This window comes from Camelina sativa, chromosome 7 (assembly GCF_030686135.1).
Source record: "Camelina sativa cultivar CO46 ecotype springtype chromosome 7, ASM3068613v1".
In the NCBI taxonomy this organism is placed as follows: domain Eukaryota; kingdom Viridiplantae; phylum Streptophyta; class Magnoliopsida; order Brassicales; family Brassicaceae; genus Camelina; species Camelina sativa.
Window position 1 is genome coordinate 8,806,105 of NC_141886.1, and position 19,894 is coordinate 8,825,998.

The 19,894-nt window shown below is 36.2% G+C and overlaps 3 protein-coding genes across 9 annotated transcripts; 1 reads left to right on the forward strand and 2 right to left on the reverse strand.

Annotated features, from left to right (window-relative positions):
• Positions 1 to 166: 166 nt before the first annotated feature.
• Positions 167 to 4,131, reverse strand: LOC104700763 (protein COFACTOR ASSEMBLY OF COMPLEX C SUBUNIT B CCB4, chloroplastic). Of its 7 annotated transcripts, none has more exons than XR_015561712.1 (10): positions 3,792 to 4,025; positions 3,529 to 3,701; positions 3,318 to 3,417; positions 3,160 to 3,233; positions 2,884 to 3,065; positions 2,730 to 2,800; positions 2,567 to 2,650; positions 2,306 to 2,476; positions 1,435 to 2,182; positions 167 to 1,281 (listed from the first exon to the last, which is right to left on the reverse strand). XR_015561712.1 is itself a non-coding variant. In XM_010416336.2 (8 exons), exons 1-8 carry the CDS (start codon positions 3,909 to 3,911, stop codon positions 2,387 to 2,389), a joined length of 894 nt encoding a protein of 297 aa, XP_010414638.1. In that variant the 5' UTR covers positions 3,912 to 4,131; the 3' UTR covers positions 2,178 to 2,386. The 7 variants fall into 7 exon arrangements, 2 of the variants coding, with proteins under 2 accessions (XP_010414638.1, XP_087314125.1); XR_015561711.1 differs by having other exon boundaries at positions 167 to 1,294; XR_753638.3 differs by having other exon boundaries at positions 167 to 2,182.
• Positions 497 to 2,369, forward strand: LOC104700764 (TORTIFOLIA1-like protein 5). The gene is made up of 3 exons (XM_010416337.3): positions 497 to 1,318; positions 1,403 to 1,924; positions 2,028 to 2,369. Exons 1-3 carry the CDS (start codon positions 497 to 499, stop codon positions 2,184 to 2,186), a joined length of 1,503 nt encoding a protein of 500 aa, XP_010414639.1. The 3' UTR covers positions 2,187 to 2,369.
• Positions 4,132 to 7,463: 3,332 nt separating the features above from the next.
• Positions 7,464 to 7,822, reverse strand: LOC109125413 (putative defensin-like protein 63). Its single transcript, XM_019227031.1, is given in 2 exon segments — positions 7,464 to 7,645; positions 7,735 to 7,822. Coding segments are annotated over 2 exon segments (270 nt in total).
• Positions 7,823 to 19,894: the final 12,072 nt, after the last annotated feature.

Sequence of the window (19,894 nt, forward strand, 5' to 3'; positions counted from 1 at the left end):
TAGTTTCAAGTCCTAACATTTTCTCATTATCTTAAACGGATTTTACTTAACTATTCCTTGTGCACTTTCGAATCTTTATTGGTAAATATGTTGAATCTATTTTGACGTACAAAGTCCCTTAAAACAAACCAGAAGCAAGTAATATATAAATTTGACATATTCGATGTTTAGGACAAAAATTGTGTTTTTTTTTTCAATTGACAAATTCTTAAGGAAAAAAGTTTTTTTTGGAGTTGAGGATAATAAAAATAAAACATTGGAATATAAATTAAAAGTAAAATGTAAAATTTTGTGGCAGGTGGTGAAATATGACAAGTTTAAAAGGCAAGCCAAGGACGAGTCTTGTTTAAAAGCCAAGTAGTACCAACCGTACCGTACTGTCTTCTTCATTGCCTTTTTTTTTTTTCTACCGCCAAATCTTAAAAGTTCTCTCCACAAAAGCTTTTGCTCTCTCCTCCCATGGCGGATTTCTAAAAACTTCTCCGGCGATCTCATAATGCCTTCCGTTCAAATCCGTTCTTCTCCACCCCCGGCGGTGACGGTTACCGATCTTAAGCAACGAGTCATCGCTTGTCTCAATCGTCTCTCTGATCGCGATACTTTATCCCTCGCCGCCGCAGAGCTTGATTCGATCGCTCTTAATCTCTCGCCGGAGACTTTTCCTCTGTTTATAAATTGTCTTCAGAGTACAGACTCTTCCGCGAAATCTCCGGTTAGGAAACATTGTGTCTCGCTTCTCTCTGTTCTGTCTCGTTCTCATGGAGATTCTCTCGCTCCTCACCTCTCTAAGATGGTCTCCACCGTTCTCCGCCGCTTACGTGATCCTGACTCTTCAGTCCGCGCCGCTTGTGCAACCGCTTCAGTAGATATGACCACCAGCATCACCGGAACTCCTTTCTCAATCCTCTTGGGGCCGATGATCGAAACGCTTATCCACGATTGCGATCTGAACGCTCAGATCGGCGCTGCCGTGTGTTTAGCGGCTGCGGTTGACGCGGCGGATGAGCTGGATGTTGAGCAACTGCAGAAGGCGCTGCCTAAGATTGGGAAATTGCTTAAGTCGGAAGGTTTCAAGGCGAAACCGGAGCTTCTAGGGGTTATAGGGAGTGTAATAGGAGCCGTTGGAGGTAGAAATAGCGATAAGGCGGTGCTAGATTGGCTTTTACCGAACGTCTCGGAGTATCTTAGCAGCAACGATTGGCGTGCGAGGAAAGCAGCCGCGGAGGCGATGGCTAGAGTAGCTATGGCGGAAGAAGAATTAGCTCCTTTGTATAAGAAGGCCTGTGTAGGTACTCTTGAGAGCAGAAGGTTTGATAAGGTAAATATTCGAAACAACTGATGGTAGTTCATAAGCAAGTGCAGTCAGTTTCTTTGTCTTATTCTTTAATCTTAATTTGTGCAGGTCAAACTTGTTAGAGAGACAATGAATCGTACATTGAGTTTATGGAAGCAACTTGAAGGTGATTCAAAAGAGGTCTCAGAGTCTACTTCCTCCTCCAAATCAGCTCATCCTGGTTTGTCTGCAACTTCGGGAAAGATAAGCAATACATCGAAAGGCAATGATAGGAATTCGAACGCACCAATAAGCTCAAAGTCGTTTGATGTTGAGCCCTTAGATCGTAGTAACAATCCTAAGGATGTTGAGCAGGAAGCTGTGGAGTTGAAAGACAAGCGGAATCATTCGACATTGGGAGCTAAACGGAATCTGTTCCCGGCAAAAACTTCTAAGGTCAAAGAGAACAGGTCGAACAAGTTGAACAAGTCACAAGTTGTTCAGAGTAGTGATGAGGAGAGTCCTAAAACTGACAGTGGTAGTAGTAACAGTTCTTCTCAGGCAAAGAATAATGCAGAAGAGTTGTCTCTGATAAGAAACCAGATTACTCAGATCGAAAAACAACAGTCCAGTCTGTTAGATCTCTTTCAGGTTACCTTTTTCTCTGAAATCATTGATTTGATTATCTTTTGAATCATCCAACAAACTGTATTGTGCTGACTTTTGAATGTTTTCTTGTACTTAAATATTGCAGGAGTTCATGGAGAGCTCGCAGAACGGAATGCAATCTCTGGAGAGACGAGTACGTGGTCTAGAAACATCCTTCAGAGTAATCTCCACTGATTTGTTAGTCTCTCGCACAATAACACGAAACGAAAATCACAAACGTAACGAAAGGCAACACTTTACCTGACACAACACTTCAAAATATTTAGCTTGCGAAGAAGTTTCATTTGTTGTAATACATAAACTCTAAGCCAATGTATTTTACATTTATTTCGACTTTGTGTAACCAAAGGGATGGTTCGTTACCTTTAGTGATTTGATGCTTGTAATGTTTTCTCATAAGATGATTATATCTTTCTTTTTTCCGCTTTCCCGGTCTGATTGCATTCAATCTTTTTCCCGGGAAACCTCAGCGGAATCAACAAAATATCTCCCCAAAGTTGCATCTAGCTTCTCCCCAATTGAAGAAATCCAAGCCTAGATATGATGAACAAACTAACTCTTACACTTGTCCTATTAACCTTTTGAAGTCACAAAACAACGTAGAGAAGTTAAATGTTTCATTACCTGGTCAGAAGACGTGAAGCCTCTAATAGTGTTTCCGCCAATGACTGCGATTCCTTTATCTCCGAGCGGCTGCAAAATTACCGCCTAGCAAACAAACATTTGTTACACATACAGTTTTATTATTCCCTCACTTGATGAAATAACACTTGAAGTCTCAGAAAACCTGTGTGTTTGCAGGCAGAAATGGCAGCTCTGATCTCCCAGGATATAGAGAAAGATTGGCCAAGTAACTTTCTGATAAACAAAACCAGTTTCCATTTCTTAGATAAATGCACAATCGTAGACAAACATATAAACGAAAAATCCGTACTACTTACGTGCTTTGGATTTCATTACGCCTCGGTAAACCGATCCTTGCATCAGCTTATCAGTGTTTACTACCACTCGTTTCTTATCTTGTGGAGATTCAGCAACCATCCCTATTTGTATAAGACAAATGCCATTGTAGACAATAACTAGAGACTTACAACATGTTGCTAACTTAAGAGATTCCCAACCCCTAAGTGAACAGAAAAAAAAAGTCAGATTCAATTTCTACTTATATCTTTCCACAAGAACATCCATCCAATAAGAGATATGAAGCAGAGGATTACCATAACAATTCGGAAACTATCGATGTAGGAAGATCGGAATCTACAACTTTGCAATCCACACCTTCAGGATTGACCTGATGATATCAAAAACAAAACCAAGAATCACATTTTGCTTTATATCAAATATGGTTTATTGAAGGAGAAAAGAGAAATCTCACAGGTGTAATGGACTTAGGTCGGATCGATAACCAAACTAAACCGGTTAATAAATTGGTTACAGCCAAGCCAAGCGCCAATAGATCTGCTCTAGACTGTGAGCTACATCAAAACACCAAAAGCCAATGGTCATATCAAAATCCCCCATATTGGGAAACCCCAAATTGTATCAATCTCAGATTTCTCAAGAGTCCGGTTTAATCAAATTTGTACCTGCTAGCATCGGCAACAGGAGCGATACCGGAAACAGTACGATTGAAGAGAACAGCCAAAAGAGAAGCGCCTCCGACGTAGATAGGTAAGCTACGAGCCAAGTCATCGTTTCTGGAAATGAAATCGGCTACCAAGTTCGTACTCGGTTTCGGACCTTTGTAACTTCTCGGCTTCTGGTGAAGAAAAACACGGAAAAAAAATTGAGTAAAAAGAGAGAGAAGAAAAAGGAAAAAGAAGAAGAAGAAGAGGAGGAATGAGAGAACCTGTGAGGTTGAAGAAGAAGCTCTGATAAAAAAACGCGGAAGATGTAGACAAGGACGGCGAAAGGATTGGCGATTAGGGTTCCAAAGGATTTGAATTTGGAGGATGATTCTCGCTTCCATTGAAGGTGAAGGAAGTGAAGTTTAGAAATACAGTAAAGAGGATTAAAAATTGGCCGTTACTCGTTAGGAGATATATAATCTTTTATCTTCGTACAGATTATATATGATTTTTTTTCTTCTTTTCAAAAGTATATTAAACGATTGGATCAACGATATACACACACACACCGAAATATTGTTTATAGTTTTAACATAATTTTTTTTTATTTGTATTTTGCATAATATCTTATTATATAAAGTTGGGTTTTTAATATTAACTATTAACAAGATTTTGACATGTATCAAGTTATCAATCTCAGATTTTGACATATGTAAAAGTTAATATTTAATATGAAGAATTTGATTACAACAAAAATAAAATCTTTTGTTTTAAAAATATTAATAATGTAAAAAGATAATTACCAAAAATTACAGAATTTATAAAAAAAAAATACAAATTTTTTTTTAAAATAATTATAAGGAGATTTTATATATATATATATATATATATATTTCATAAAATTCAAAATTATAATATTATTTACTTATTTTTATTTTAAGTTATTAATTCTACAAAAAAATATAGAAAAAAAGATTAAAGAAAATATACAGTTAATTATTAATTTAAAATTTTATAAATACTTACTTCTATATAAACATAGATCGTTTCATATTTAAATATTTTATTCAAAAAAACTGCTTTCAACTTTGTTTAATTGGGAAATTTTTTTAATGCAAAGATAAATTTTTCTTATTTTTCTAAACCAAAATTTTCTCGTACTTTCTCCTTTTTCAGTTGGAAATAGGTAAGATTAACATGTTGACCCAAAAAAAAATTAATTTATGCGTTTTCTTTTCCTAATACTGTATTTTAAAATTTATTGTAGTTTTTTAGATTGTTTTATTTAATTTATATTTTCATCTTTGAATTATTTGGGATTCATATATTACAAATTACCATGCTTATAATTTTCTATTGTTTCTTTAATTATGTCAAATTAATTTTCTTTTAATTTCTCAACCTTGATTGGTTGGTCATAAACCCTTCATTTTTTTGCAAACATAATTGTTACCATTATTCATTCAATCCCAAAGGAAGATAACGAGTAGAACCTCATCAACCTAATGAATAGATAAAATAACTAATCAAACACAAGCGTACAACAAAGATAGATAGATAGATTGAAAAAAATAAATCGTTGTTGATAGTTCCATAGGAGCTCAAAGACTATGATACCTTGGTTTGCGAAAAGGTTTAAAAAGATTGTTTTGGCCACATACGTCACCAAAATGTACTTATTTTTTTCGGTCAAGGGTCCTGAGAAACTTCATGATGGGTGACCTGCCTGGAAGTGATTGTCGGAACTGTGCGAGTGAGAACAAAACACATGAAAAGATCATTTGTTGATTTGATAGGTCGGTAAACAAGTTTTTAAAGCCTCTAAGCAAGGTAGGGCCCACTTAGGAAAGTGGGTCCAGGGACTGAGAGTGGACATGGGCTTACTAAGCAAGGTAGCGGGTTAGGCGTTACAGAGATAGAGGCTACATCATGGTGTGTCAAAGACACTTCCACGAATACATTGGAAAATTTAACATTAGTTACTATCAAAAGATTTTGTGACGTTAGAAAATTTTTTTTACTTTCATTGGTTGTCGGAGCAAGCCATTTTGAGATAACTAAAAGGCGTGAACATTTTCTCTGCACACAGGAGGAGGGCAGAGCCGAGGTTCTCTCTGTGGTGGAGAAGGTTGGATATAAGGTTATCTACCCAAGGGAGGAAGGTGGAGGAGGTTGGACACAAGGTTATCACCCCAAGGGAGGAAGGCGGAGCCAAGGTTCTCCCCATGGTGGAGGAGGTTGGACGCAAGGTTCTCTCCATAAGAGATGAGGGCAGAGCAGAGGTTTTCTCCATGGTGGTTATACATTATTGTGATGATACATCATTGATTAGTATATTATGTAATATATTTTTTATTCAAAATATTTTTAGTAATTAAAAAACTATGCAGAAGTGAAAGTAAAATAGTTGGCTTAATGTGTTTATATAGACATTTTCTAGATGGTGATAAAGAATATATTTGTAACATAGAGTATATTTAGGTGTAAAAAAATACACTTTTAATAGTAACATACATAAAAGATTTGTAAATGGATATAAATCAATGTATTATAATAAAAATAAAATTTATAAATAAAATACAACAAATTTTAATATATTTTTGTTAAATTTAATTTAATTTATAAAACTTTGAACCCGCACATTGGGCGGGTCCTCATCTAGTATATATATATATGTGTGTGTTTTCGTATTTTCTTAATTTGTATTTAGCATAATTCAAAGATTTTTTATTTGTAAACAAGTTTATCTATATATTGATTATAAAAAAATAACAAAGTATTTATTGTTTCTTAATTTTTGGGCTATCCTAAATGCATAGGATTAAACTTAACTCATTCTTATATATGTCTTCGATATTGTAAAATTACTAGATTTTAACCGCGTGCATATAATTTTTATTTTTAGTATTTTATGCTGTATTTATTTGTTAAATATTGGATGTTTTGCAAATAGTGGACTAACTAATTTTTTCAGCTAATTGTACGGCTAAATATTTATATTAATTTTTTAACCGTAATATAGTTCATGACCATTTGTTTGTTATATTTACTTTATTTTGTTTAGTGTTTGAGGTTCTATTTTGATTTTAAAATTATTATAACAAAAAATTAATGGATCTAAATATATAATAAATCATTTATACGCTATGATTAGTCACATTGTTCCTAATGATTTAATTATTTTACACAATCTTAGTTAAATCAACTTGATTTTATATATCAAATATTCTAATATTAATAGTGTTGAAAAATAATAAAATGAGGATTTAACCCGTGTTAGCACAAATTTAGTGATATTTTATTAATTCCAACATGTCCTCTTTATAACTCATCTACTATATAACCATATTATATAGTATTTTAAACTTTTTAATTTTATGTATTCATAATATTTTAATTTTTTTAAGTATATATATATTAATTATAATATTTAAATAAATGTGAATCGAAGTTCTTCTTACGTTTAAAATCAAAGCTCACAGTTATTGGAAAATAAAATGAGAATCAAATTGTTGTTTTCTTTGTTTCAAAACACAATAGAAGATATGGTTAAATATATCATAGTTTTTGTTTCCATATTGATTTTGCTGTAATTTTTTTTAGTTGGAATGAAATGTAAAATATCTAGGAAACAAAATCTGAAGTATTGTATTTTTGGAAATATTTTAGGGATTAACTTTGTAAATAAATACAAATGAAAGGGTAGAACCAAAAATGTACTTAAAAAATGTATATGTAGATTAAAATTTTAGTTGGGTAACAAAATTTTCATGGCAACAACAAAAAATCATCTTACAAAATATAATTAGAGAAAAACATAACGTTCTAATAAACGTTGAGACAAATATAATTAGATTACAAAAACGCTATTATAATAATAATAATAATAATAATAATAATAATAATAATAGTCTTATTTTATTCATTATCAAAAAGTTGAAGATCGCCAATAACTAAAAGGAGTATGAGTTCCTTTTCTGTGTTGTGTAGCAACAACATTGTGGGTTGTCTTGACCTTTTATTTGATAATCACATTGTCCATATGCATATTGTTTACTTGTACATTCATCGTCGCATTTTCTATTACCGTAGGATGCATCACATGGCCCAATGCAATTTCCCTCTTGCTCGATTGCTGCAATATAAAAATACGTTTTATGACCAAAAAAAAAGTTCAACCATTGCTATTCAAATGATCAAAGATAATTTAACAATAACAACTACCTGGATTGGCCAAAATGCTTTAGTTTAAAAACGAAACTGTCAATATTCCTACAAAGAAAATAGTCACATATGTTTTTGAAATATCCATATTATTATTTTTTGTTTACTATGAATTCTACTGAGAAGAACAGATTTTTGTAGTTTTGTTGATCTCTATTTATATATTTTTTTTGTCAGTAAAATTTCAGTTTTTAACAACATTTCAGTTTTTTTTTTTTTTTTTAATTATTGAATACCATCAATGAACACTATATTTCTTTTTATATTAGTTGAATAAAATTTATTATCTTTAGTAATTATAACTCATAAGTTTAATGTAGAATAACTTCTATTGTATTGAACTGAACAGATGATAATTTGACCATTTTTTAATGATAATTCAGTGTAGATCTAGGACCTATGTGTAAAGCAGAACAACAGTGCTCTTGTTGTTTCGGTCCAACAAGGTAAGAAGGTGGGCCTCGCCATGATATCCAGCCCATTAAAATTCCGAGTCGTGAAATGCTCTGAAACGGTAACAAAGCAGAGTCATGTGCACCTTGCCGTACAGTCAAACCATTGAAGACAACTCACTCTATAGCTCACACAACGCTCCAAACAATGAATAGATTCGCTCCTCTAGGATCTGCAATCCTCTGCAGATGATGACACTTGTCAGGGATAAACATAATCTTGTAAACCTTAGTCTTTACTATATATAGACTATGTGATGTAATAAGTAAAGATGAGATGAAGTTATCAGTTTGAGCCACCATCTCTTCTCGTTTACTAGGGTTAACAGCCCTTGCTTTCATGGTATCAGAGCGCCGGTAATACGATCTATGACTCCAGAAGATTCATTTTCTTCCTCTCCTCTTTCTATTTCTCAAGTTGTGACTCTCAAACTATTAGAGTCCAACTATCTCTTATGGAAGACTCAATTTGAGTCCTTTCTCTCACCACAAATGTTACTCGGATATGTCAATGGTTCGATAACACGTCCTGCTGCTACTCGACTTGCAACTACTCTTCCTGCTAACGTTGTTGAATGTCCTTCTGAAGAGCCTAACCCAGACTTTGTGAAGTGGGTTCGTAATGACCAGCTGGTCATGGCCTGGATCTTTGGTTCACTGACGGAACCAACTCTAAGAGTGGTGTACAGTATGCAATCTGCTCATGAGGTATGGAATTTTCTAGCTAAAAGGTTCAATAGGGTGTCTACTACTAGGAAGTTTGAGTTGCAGAACCGTTTGTGGGGTTGTCTTAAGATAGGAAGAACAATGGAAGAGTATCTTAGTGAACTGAAACAGAGCTATGATCAACTTGATTATATTGGCTTTCCTATGAATGACTTAGAAAAGATTCAAGGTTTGTTGACTGGTCTTGGTAAGGAGTATGAGTCGGTCACCACTGTTATTGAACACTCTATGGACTCGGTCCTTGGTCCCTGTTATGAAGATGTTGTGTTTAAAGTCATCTTGTTTGATGACAAGCTGAAAACTTACAACAGTGCTCATGTGGTCTCGCCTCATTTGGCTTTTCAAACTGAAAAAGACTTTTTCGATAGAGGAGGTTCAAACACCAAAGGAGGTCGTTCAGGATCTGGTGGTGGCTACAGAGGCAGGGGAAATTACTCTACCAGAGGTCGTGGTTTTCAGCAACATGGTAGTGGTCAGAGTATGCAATCTAATGTCTCCTCTCGACCAACTTGTCAGATATATGGGAAGTATAGACACAATACCTTCAAGTGTTGAGTCTCTCCCGAAGCCAGAACTGCCTGTTGCATTAGCTGCTATGAGAGTGTCTAATGGAGACCAACACACTGGCACTGAGTGGTTACCTGATAGTGGCTCTACAGCTCATATCACCAACTCTACAACCAACCTGCAACAAGCTCAAACCTATCAAGGTCATGACTCGGTAATGGTTGGTAATGGTGAATTTTTACCCATTACTCATATTGGTTCGATTTCTCCAGACTGTATCAGGTACATTTCTTCCTCTTAATGATGTGTTAGTGTGTCCTAACATTACCAAGTTTCTGTTGTCCGTCTCAAAGCTCTGTGATGATTATCCTTGTTCTATTAAATTTGATTCTGATGGTGTACGTGTAAAGGACAAGCATATCAAACAGCTCCTCACAGCCGGAAACCGGAGTAAGGATCACTATGTTCTGGCTAACCCTGTGTTTGGTGCTTTCTACTTTACTCGTCAGTTGGCTGCTAGTGATGAAGTTTGGCACAAACGGTTGGGGCATCCAAGTGCATAAGTCCTACAACTCCTATCTAATGCTGAAGCTATCTCAATAAACAAGCGCACCAACAAGCTGCGTGAATCTTGCAGACTTGGAAAGAGTGCTCAATTCCCTTTTTCTTCTTCTACTTTTGTAGCTAGTAAACCTCTTAAGAGGATTCACTGTGATCTGTGGGGACCTGCTACAATCACATCTGTTCAGGGGTTTAGATACTATGTTATCTTTGTTGACAATTACTCTCGTTTTTGTTGGTTTTATCCATTGAAGAATAAATCAGAGTTCTACTCAGTTTTTGTGTTGATTCAAAAGTTTGTTGAGAATCAACTAAATCAGCAAATCAAGATGTTTCAATGTGATGGTGGAGGTGAATTTGTTAATTCTCAGTTTGTCACTCATCTTGCAAACTGGGGACTCAAGCAACTTATCTCTTGTCCTTACACTCTTCAACAAAATGGTTTGGCAGAGAGAAAACATAGTCACTTAAGAGAGTTGGGTCTCAGTACTGGGTTGAAGCATTCTTCATTGCCAATTATCTGAGTAATTTACTGCCTTCCTCGGTGCTTTTAGACTCAAAAAGTCCACATGAAGCTCTGTTTGCACATAAACCAGATTATTCTGCATTATGAGTTTTTGGCAGTGTATGTTATCCAACTCTTCGTGCTTACGGGAACAAAAATTTTGATCCCAAATCACTAAAATGTGTTTTCCTCGGCTTCAATGAGAATTACAAAGGGTATCAGTGCATTTATCCTCCCACTGGTTGAGTCTCTATATTAGTAGACATGTTCTTTTTGATGAACATGTTTATCCCTTTGTCGATGAGTATTCGGCTCTGATCCCTGCAGCATCAACACCATTGTTGTCAGCTTGGCAACGTGGTTTGCAGCCTACTCCAGTGCAGCAACCTGACACTCCTTCCTCGGTTCATGATGAGATTATAGTGCCAAGCTCGATTTTCTCAGAGTGTACTCAATCTCCTACTTCAGACAATGACACACAAGGAAACATAGAGTCAGATTCTAATGATGAGTCTCTACATGAAGCTCCTTTATTTTCAGAAGCAGATTTTCCTCCACTTGTTGCTCCAACAGTCAATGAGCACTCTCTATTAACGAGGGGGAAAGATGGTGTAAAAAATCCTAATCCAAAATATGCTCTCACCATGACTCAAACGCCGGTTGAAGAACCTAAGGCTGTAGTGTCGGCTCTCAAACATCCAGGGTGGACAGCAGCAATGGGAGAAGAAGTAGTAACTTTTGTGGAGACTAACACTTTTGATTTGGTTCCACATGAAGAAGAAATGAATGTTCTAGGCTGCAGGTGGGTTTTTAAAACAAAGATCAATGCAGATGGCAGCCTTGATAAACTCAGAGCACGTCTTGTTGCCAAAGGTAATGATCAAAAAGAGGGAGTTGACTTCCTTGAAATATACAGTCCGGTTGTTAGAACTGCTACAGTTCGTCTCGTCCTCCATGCAACGACAGTTCACAAGTAGCCACTGAAACAACTTGATGTTAAAAATGCCTTTTTGCACGGCGACTTAACATAAACAGTTTATATGCGACAACCCCTTGGCGTTGAAGATGAGGCATATCCATCACATGTGTGGAAACTAAACAAAGCGGTCTATGGATTGAAACAAGCGCAGCGTGCATGGTTTGACAAGTTCAACACATTTCTCCTAAAGTTTGGTTTCACATGCAGTTTGAAGGATCCCTCACTCTTCGTGTATGACAGAGATAATGACATCATTGTGTTGCTTCTCTATGTTGATTATATTGTCTTAACTGGGAGTAATCCGGAGTTGATCAACAAGCTTCTCCAGGATCTAAGTGAAGAATTTTGTATGAAAGATTTGGGCAAAATGAGTTATTTTCTTGGCAATCAATGTCATCATCATCTTGATGGTTTATTCCTCAATCAACACAAATATGCAGAGGATCTTCTCATTGCTGCAAGAATGACTGACTGTGCTCCCTGCAGGAATGACTGACTGTGCTCCAACAGCAACACCTTTACCTTTGGAGCTTCAAAAGGTTAAAGGACACGAGGACATGTTTGATAGTCCAACCTTCTTCTGGAGTTTGGCTGGTAAACTACAATATCTCACTTTGACCAGACAGGATATTCAATTTGTAGTTAATTTAGTGTGCCAACGGATGCACTCACCTACAATGGCAGACTTCAACCTACTCAATAGGATTATTCGATACATCAAAGGTACCATTGATCATGGTCTTTCTTTCAATCAAAATACTGATTCTACATTACGTGTTTACAGTTAAAGTGATTGGGGTGGCTGTAAAAGTACCAGTCGGTCCACAGGAGGATTCTGCACTTTTCTTGGCACGAATATCATTTCCTGTTCAGCTAAACATCAACCATCGGTCTCACGAAGCTCAACAGAAGCAGAGTATCGATGTCTGTCTGACACTGTAACTGAAGTAAACTGGATAAGGGATCTGCTAGAGAACATTGGCATGCCTCCGTCCCAGACTCCAGAGTTGTATTGTGACAATTTTTCTGCTGTGTATCTCTCTACAAATCCTACTCTTCACAAACAATCCAAGCATTTCAAGACACATTACCACTATGTCCGGGAACAGGTTGCAGAAGGTTCACCGACAGTCTATCACATTCCATCTGCTCATCAATTGGTGGATATCTTCACAAAGTCCTTGCCAATCCCTGTGGTCAACGATCTCAAGTTCAAACTTCGTGTAGTATCACCGTCCACACAAAGTTTGAAGGGGATGTAAAGCAGAACAACACTGCTCTTGTTGTTTCGGTCCAACAAGGTAAGAAGGTGGGCCTCGCCAATGATTTCCAGCCCATTAAGATTATGAGTCGTGAAATGCTCTGCAACAATAACAAAGCAGAGTCATGTGCACTTTGCCGTACAGTCAAACCATTGAAGACAGCTCACTCTACAGCTTACACACCGCTCCAAACAATGAATAGATTCACTTCTCTAGGATCTGCAATCCTCTACAGATGATGACACTTGTCAGGGATAAACCTAATCTTGTAAACCTTAATCTTTACTATATATAGACTATTTGATGTAATAAGTAAAGATAAGATGAAGTGATCAGTTTGAGCCACCATCTCTTCTCGTTTATTAGGGTTAACAGCTCTTGCTTTCACTATGGAAAGGATCCATACTACCCACGAATGTGTATATATAGAAACAAATGTGTTACAAATAGGATGTGAGTAAGGACCTATATTTTTATTGGTGTGTATAGAAACAATGTGTATTTTCCGCATAAGGTAAGTCGAATTCGAAGCGTGTTAGACCATCTCTAATGGTTTGCTCTATTTTTTCCTCCATAATAGAGAAATTCTATTTTTTACTCCAACTCATCTCTATTCTCACCTCTAAAATAGAGATTGCTATTTTTTCCTCGAAATAGAAAAACTCTACTTTTTTCCTCTATAAATAAAGAAAAATATAGCAATTTCTATTTTAGAGATGAGAATAGAGGTGAATTGGAGCAAATTTACCTCTAAAATAGATTGCTATTTTTTTCTCTCTATTATAGAGAAAAATAGAGCAAACCATTGGAGATGCTCTTAGTACTCTAATCTCGTCTCTTTATCACTCGACCGCAAGGCCCCAGACTATTGTGAGCATGTTTTACATAAATAAATAATTATCAGTTTTAATATATTTTCAAATTAAACAAGTGAGATGAATACGTAAATTTCAAGTTTGAAAACGCAAATTTGTGGCTAACTCTATATGCTTAAGTACGTGAATGATCGACTTCGACTTTGTATGAGCAAAAAGTAAATAACACAAGAGCTTTGTTAACGGGGTTCGGTTTTTCCTACATCCCCGGGACCTAGTCCAGAACAAATTCACTAGAACAAGATAGCAATTACAACTGCATATGATACAAGCACTACTATGCCTATCATTCTTTTCTAGCTGAATGAACCATCAAAAAGATCTCTCTATCTTATTAATGGGGCGACACCACACATCTTGTGTGCATCTCTCAAGACTACCTTGAAGCGCGCGCGTCTTCATGAAGCGCCTTCTCGGTATTTATATAAATTGCCTAACCCCTAGGGTTAGCAACTTTCCTATTATACAACAAATAGGAATTGAGAGATTAACAATTGTACAACCCCTAGGGTTGACAATTTTCCTATTATACAACTAATAGGAATTTCCTATTATACAACAAATAGGAAAGTTTCTCTCCATGATCCCATCTTGAATCTTCCATTCAGGATGTTCATCCAGCTCAACAACCGCCACTTCGCTTGTCCAAGTCGACCTTAAGTTTCTGTACTCAAACTCTTCAGTTCAGCTTCTTGTACTACTTCCTGTATTAACGTCGGACTAGTACAAGAACTGCTTCAGACGTTATATATCTAACTGCAAGGTTCTTAATTCAACACCTTCTCTTTTCTGCTTTGTGTTAATCATTGTGTCAGCACGATCACCAAGTACTACTTAAGCTCTGCTCTACCAGCATTTGTATTAAGTAATACCTCATTCTTTTTGTGAAGTAATACTTCATCTTCTGTGTCAATTCTTCCGGCATTTGTATCATGTAATGCATCAGCCTCTGTGTCAGTTTTGTCTTGTTTTAGTAGAGAATCCATGACATGTTCTAAGCCTTATAAAACTTCAATCAACACAACATCTTCAGTCTCTCCCTTGGTGATTGAGTTTTATAATCCATGCTCCTTTTAAAACCAGCTTCAATCTCTCCCTTAATGATTGACTTTTCAATTCTATGCATCTTATAAAATCAGTCATCACAATATCTTCAATCTCTCCCTTGATGACTGAGTTTTAAATCTCCTTCTATCTCTGATTTTATGGTACATCATGCAATGTATCTTGAAAGATCAAACATCCTCACATGCAATGTGTCTTGAAAGATCAAACATCCTCATTCTCCCCCTTTTTAACTTAGTTTGATACTCAATCTCATTTTTTAATCTCTAACCACTAGTAGAGCTCCCCCATAATATTTGTTCTTAGCTCACAACAAACTTGGCATTCTCGTCTCCCCCAGCTTGAGTGCCAACTAAGTTAAAAACAACCAACATATCAATTTCACTCACCTTAAGTGTTTCAGCTTTGCACAACATCTTAACTAGTCTTGCATTATACCCGCTGTTAAACAATCTCTGTAACCCTGCAACTATCCTCTGTTGTGTTGCTCATCACTTCTCAGCCTTGAGTACTCTACTTATTTGCATGAACCATTATTCATGAGAAATTGGGTAACCTGAGATGATCCCTTCTCATGCGCAACCTTGAATACTCCTTGAAATTGTGATATAAACATCTTCACCTCATAATCAATTTGTGAATCCATATGAAAAAAAAATATGGAACACAAAACTTTACCAGAAACTAAAGCCGCCAATATCACAAAACTCCACCATAATCGATTTAGATTTAAGTTCCTTTTTTTTCTTCTCTTTGCTTTCCAATATTGAAGGTCTCTTTCTCCTTGTGGTAGCAACAAATCTAGCAATACTTCATCAAAAACTGCAGCATACAAAAATTATATACTAGCAGGCCGTCACTAAATACCACATACATAACAACTCTTTCCTTTCCAAAGTGTTACTCCTAACTCCACTTGAAAATTCTTCACATCACCACCATGAGCCAAGTTTGTTTTCTTCTAGCAAAATCTCTTTTTGACTGACTTTTCTTCCCATGACAACTTCTCAATCAACATGCCTTGGTAGAAAGTTTTATGTCTCAACCTCTCTCTTAGTCTCAGTTTCGATCACTCTGTCTCAAAGCCTTCTCCAAAAACGCTTTTCAGCATTCTTCTTAGATTCCAGGAAGCTACCATCACATGTTTCAACATCTATACTCTTGGCCTTTCATGTCATTAGAAATTCTTTGGTGCATAAGACTCTGAATCAACTGTTCTGCAATATTATCATTCAACTATGTTCACGGACTCCAAATCCAGTTCTCTTTTACCAGAATCTAGTTCAACATGTCTACAATATCTCTGCCAATTTTTATCCCATTCTGAGTTCATTTGGTCCTCCTTTTGATGTCACCACTGGAACTGGTCAAATATGAAACTTCGAATAAACTGATTCCGGAACAGACTGAAGATGCTTGAATAAAAAGCAATTCAACCGTCAAAACTTCAATCCAACCGTTTAATCTCAAGTATGTAATAGCACAAAGCGCCTCACAAAATTTCAGCATGATCAGATTACTTTGGGATCTCCAAACCCTCTCTTGAAGTTGCTATCTTGAAACAGATTTTTGTTCTCTTTCTCAGAAAAAAAAAAAAAATCTTCTCTCTTTTGATGATGTTAACTACACTATATTTTCCAAATCACATTCTGAAGAAAACTCTAGCTTTGTGACCTCTTCTTCATTACATAATCAGAGATCTTGTTTAAGCCGAATAAAGCACAATTTCTTTTTTGCTTTTCTAGGAACCTTTTGTAACCGCAGTCACATACAGCTCTCCTTTGCACCAAGAGAACTTCCATAACAACGCTTGATCACAACCCTTGATAACTTCTCTATTCTCATGTAGTGAATCCAAAAGTTGTTCTTGTTACCAACCACATAACCTTACACTAACCACATTATTCTTAATCTGAGTTACTCAAACTCTGAGCACAAATTGATCCCGACCAACTTCTCTAAAACCAGTGATTATCAATTGAGACTTGAGATAATTTCCAGAAAACAGATAATCCTTGTATCAGCAAGCTTCTAGTGATGATGACTTCACAGAGAACTAGAGCTATTTAAAGATCTTTGTGCCTGATAACCTTAGCTCTACTTCTTCAAGTTAATATCTTTCCCATTACCCTCTAGCTCACCACAAGTGTTGCGTTAACTAGGCTGTCTACTAGTGACTTCATCCAAGAACCTTATGTCACTGACACCTATTTCATTGTGCAGTCATCCCCAATGGGCATAAGTTCTAAAGGCAACATTAAATACCATTTTATTCCATTAATCTTCTCTTTCCCTGTGATATAACCTTTCACCAAACCTTTTCGCAACTAAACCTTCAGAGAAACACAAGTCGTAGAGCCACAAACTACATGAGAGAGTCCATCTAAAGAAAAATATCTTATTCTTTGAGCTTGCAGGGACTCCATCAACTTGTACTAAAGCCAATTTTTTCAATCTATCTTGATACAGTCTTGATGCAGAGCATAAACAGAATAGCAAAACAACCCAGAAAATAATGAAACTTGGTGACAACATCCACACTAGTCACATGAAATCACAGGAAAAAACGGATCAAGATTTGGGTTTATGGTTTGAGAGTTATAGCCGATTTCCCTTGACAGGTCAGGAATAATGTAGCCTGCAAGTAGCCAACTTTGAGAGAAATTTCCCGTCAATCCACATGGAATCAGTAGATGATATTTATATCATTGGAAAGATCTCGCTTTCAACTTTCTAGAACAACTTTCAGAGCTCAAATCCAAGGTCTGTAGCCAATGAAAACGAAGAAGAAGAAACGAACCAAGAAGCTGAAAAACTGTCTTGAACCTGAAACTTTTTTTTTCATCATTCTTCCTCTGAGCTACTTTCTTTGATTTAGAGATGCATCACGTTTCTTCTTCATTATTCCTGGATTTCAAGTACATGGTTCCTCTTTGCTTTACTTGAATAGCCAACCTTTTGCAATGGTAAAAGCTTGCTCTTTCTGGTGATTGCTGTATTTGAGTCTATACAAAATCTTCTCCAAAATTGATCCTCTTCTTCCCCATTCTTAAAGACATCTTTGACTCCATGATTCTATCATATCGAAATAGAAATCCAGAAACTGAAATTATCAAAGCCACCAAACCCACAATTTAAACTTTCTTCTCGTTGTCTTCAGATTGTGAGTTTGTAGAAAACACTCTAATCTCATAATTGTATCAAATCAGTTCATGACTTCATCTTCTTTTAAAAACTTTGATTAAAATCTGAGATGACTTTGGTTTTCTCATAGAGAAGATTCGTACCCAAACCCTTTAGAATGAGACCATCCTTCACTAAGGAAGCAACATGGTGTTGATAAAGTCCGGATATTGACTGATGACATTGTACAACTCCACTTGCTTCGTAACTCTAATAGGCTTCATTTGTCTATAACAGAACATCAAAGAAACATGGACTACTGTCATTATCTTGATCTCATAGATCTGCTTCAGCATGACTCTCATGCCCATCTCCTTCTCTTGGCCGATTTTCCACTTCTCAAATTGAAAACTATGGGAAATTTTGTTGACATACCTACAAGATCTTCTTTGCTACAAAACGCAACAAGCTCACCAATGGAATTCCTGCAGTTTATTTCTTTGCCAGTGTGAGCTAGCAACAACATCCTCTTTCTCATCTTATCAACTAGCAAAGACAGTGACAGAAAAGTGAGCCTCTCTCTATGATTTTCTCTCGCTTCCAAGCTCAAAACCAGATCTTTATCCAAATTTCAAATTGGACAGCTCTTTCCGTCGTGGTCTCTCTTGTCACGAATCATGAATTTACAAGTTGACAAGTAAGATTATTGCTTCTGATTCCTTCTTTCCTGGATGTATCAACAATCTTTATAGATTCCTATCTCTTGTCAGGTGACCATAAAAGCTTGCTTTGAGACCGTAAAAACCAGAATTCTTCCACCAGATAATCTTTCTTCTTCAAAGCTTTGTATGATTTTCCAGAGTTCTTTCAACTTGGTTTTTCACTGATTCAATTCAAAAACACCCAACTTGGTTTTTCAACTTATATGATCAATCCCGAAATTAACTCAGCTTCTCACCAGAACATAATCTAAAGTTCTGAACTTTCCCTGCAACTTAACGACATGTCTTTCCAATTAAAAATCTCCTTTTCCCTTTAATGCTGCTCATATCCCCTCTCTCCTTATGTATCCTGCCCATAGTTGCATCAATCTTTTGTTTAACTTCCTTTCAAACACAAATTAAGGAAAGTGATTACCACCATCAATCAGAAATCAACTTCTCTTGTGAGCTTCACTATCACAAAAACCTCTTCAATTTGATTGATATGTGAGATTCTCAGCCTTTAATTTCACGGAATCGACCTTGTTGCTTCTTCCTCTTTTTTTTTGTTTACCTCTACGATTTGATTTTAGAACCAAATTGGTGAATTTTCTTTTTCGCTCCAATCTCTCCGAGACCTAACTCGGATTTCTAACAACCAGAGAACATCTATTTGATGAACTACTGTTGAGAATTGAGTTCTTGATTAAATCTGCAACAAAGAGAAAGAAGAAATCAGTGAGTCGAAGAACAAAGAAAAAGAAGCAAAGCTCCGTGAAGAAGAAGAAGCAGAGTCAACGACAAGAAAAAGGTCAACAAGCCTGTTTGTTTTGTCATGGGCCACTAACTTGATTTAGGCCCAAAGAGAAAGATGTTTTTGGTGGTCCATGTGGAAGATGGACTCGACAAGTAGAAGCAAGAGACCAAGGACAAGACAAAGTAGAAAGTTGTGTTGTGACTTAGTCATTTGTTTGGTTAAAGCCTAGCTAAGAGAGTTGTTGTAATAGTAGTGTGGCTTTTGTAAGAAAGCAAACCTATGATGTGTAAGGGTTAGTAACTAGGACCGTGGTCTAATGTGTAAGAGTCATGATGGTCTTAAGTATGGGAGCATGTGGGAGGTGCAACTAGTAGAAGTAGTATAAGTATGATGTGTGTGTTGTAAGAAAGTACTCTCAAGATCCGAAAATAAAATGTTAGACAATTAATGTGTGTTCTCTCTTCTCTCTTACAAATCGTTTGTCATATGAAAAGAAACAAAGAAAGAACAAGAGAGTAAAGAGAGAGTCTTTATGCTTCTGTTAGAGTAAGAGAAACAGAGCATACAAGTGAGTGTAAGGGAGATGGTGAACCTCTTAAGAAAGACTAAGAGGAAGATCCTGAAATGTCAACAACTACCCATCAATA

Excerpts from the sequence above, each read along its gene's own strand:
- LOC104700764 (XM_010416337.3), top strand. The coding sequence starts at position 497 with ATGCCTTCCGTTCAAATCCGTTCTTCTCCACCCCCGGCGGTGACGGTT. Across the intron at positions 1,319-1,402 it reads AGAGCAGAAGGTTTGATAAG|GTCAAACTTGTTAGAGAGAC; the intron begins GTAAATATTCGA and ends TAATTTGTGCAG. Across the intron at positions 1,925-2,027 it reads GTCTGTTAGATCTCTTTCAG|GAGTTCATGGAGAGCTCGCA; the intron begins GTTACCTTTTTC and ends TAAATATTGCAG.
- LOC104700763 (XM_087457999.1), bottom strand. The coding sequence starts at position 3,911 with ATGGAAGCGAGAATCATCCTCCAAATTCAAATCCTTTGGAACCCTAAT. Across the intron at positions 3,234-3,317 it reads GACCTAAGTCCATTACACCT|GTCAATCCTGAAGGTGTGGA; the intron begins GTGAGATTTCTC and ends TGATATCATCAG. Across the intron at positions 2,651-2,729 it reads TTCTGCCTGCAAACACACAG|GCGGTAATTTTGCAGCCGCT; the intron begins GTTTTCTGAGAC and ends TTTGTTTGCTAG.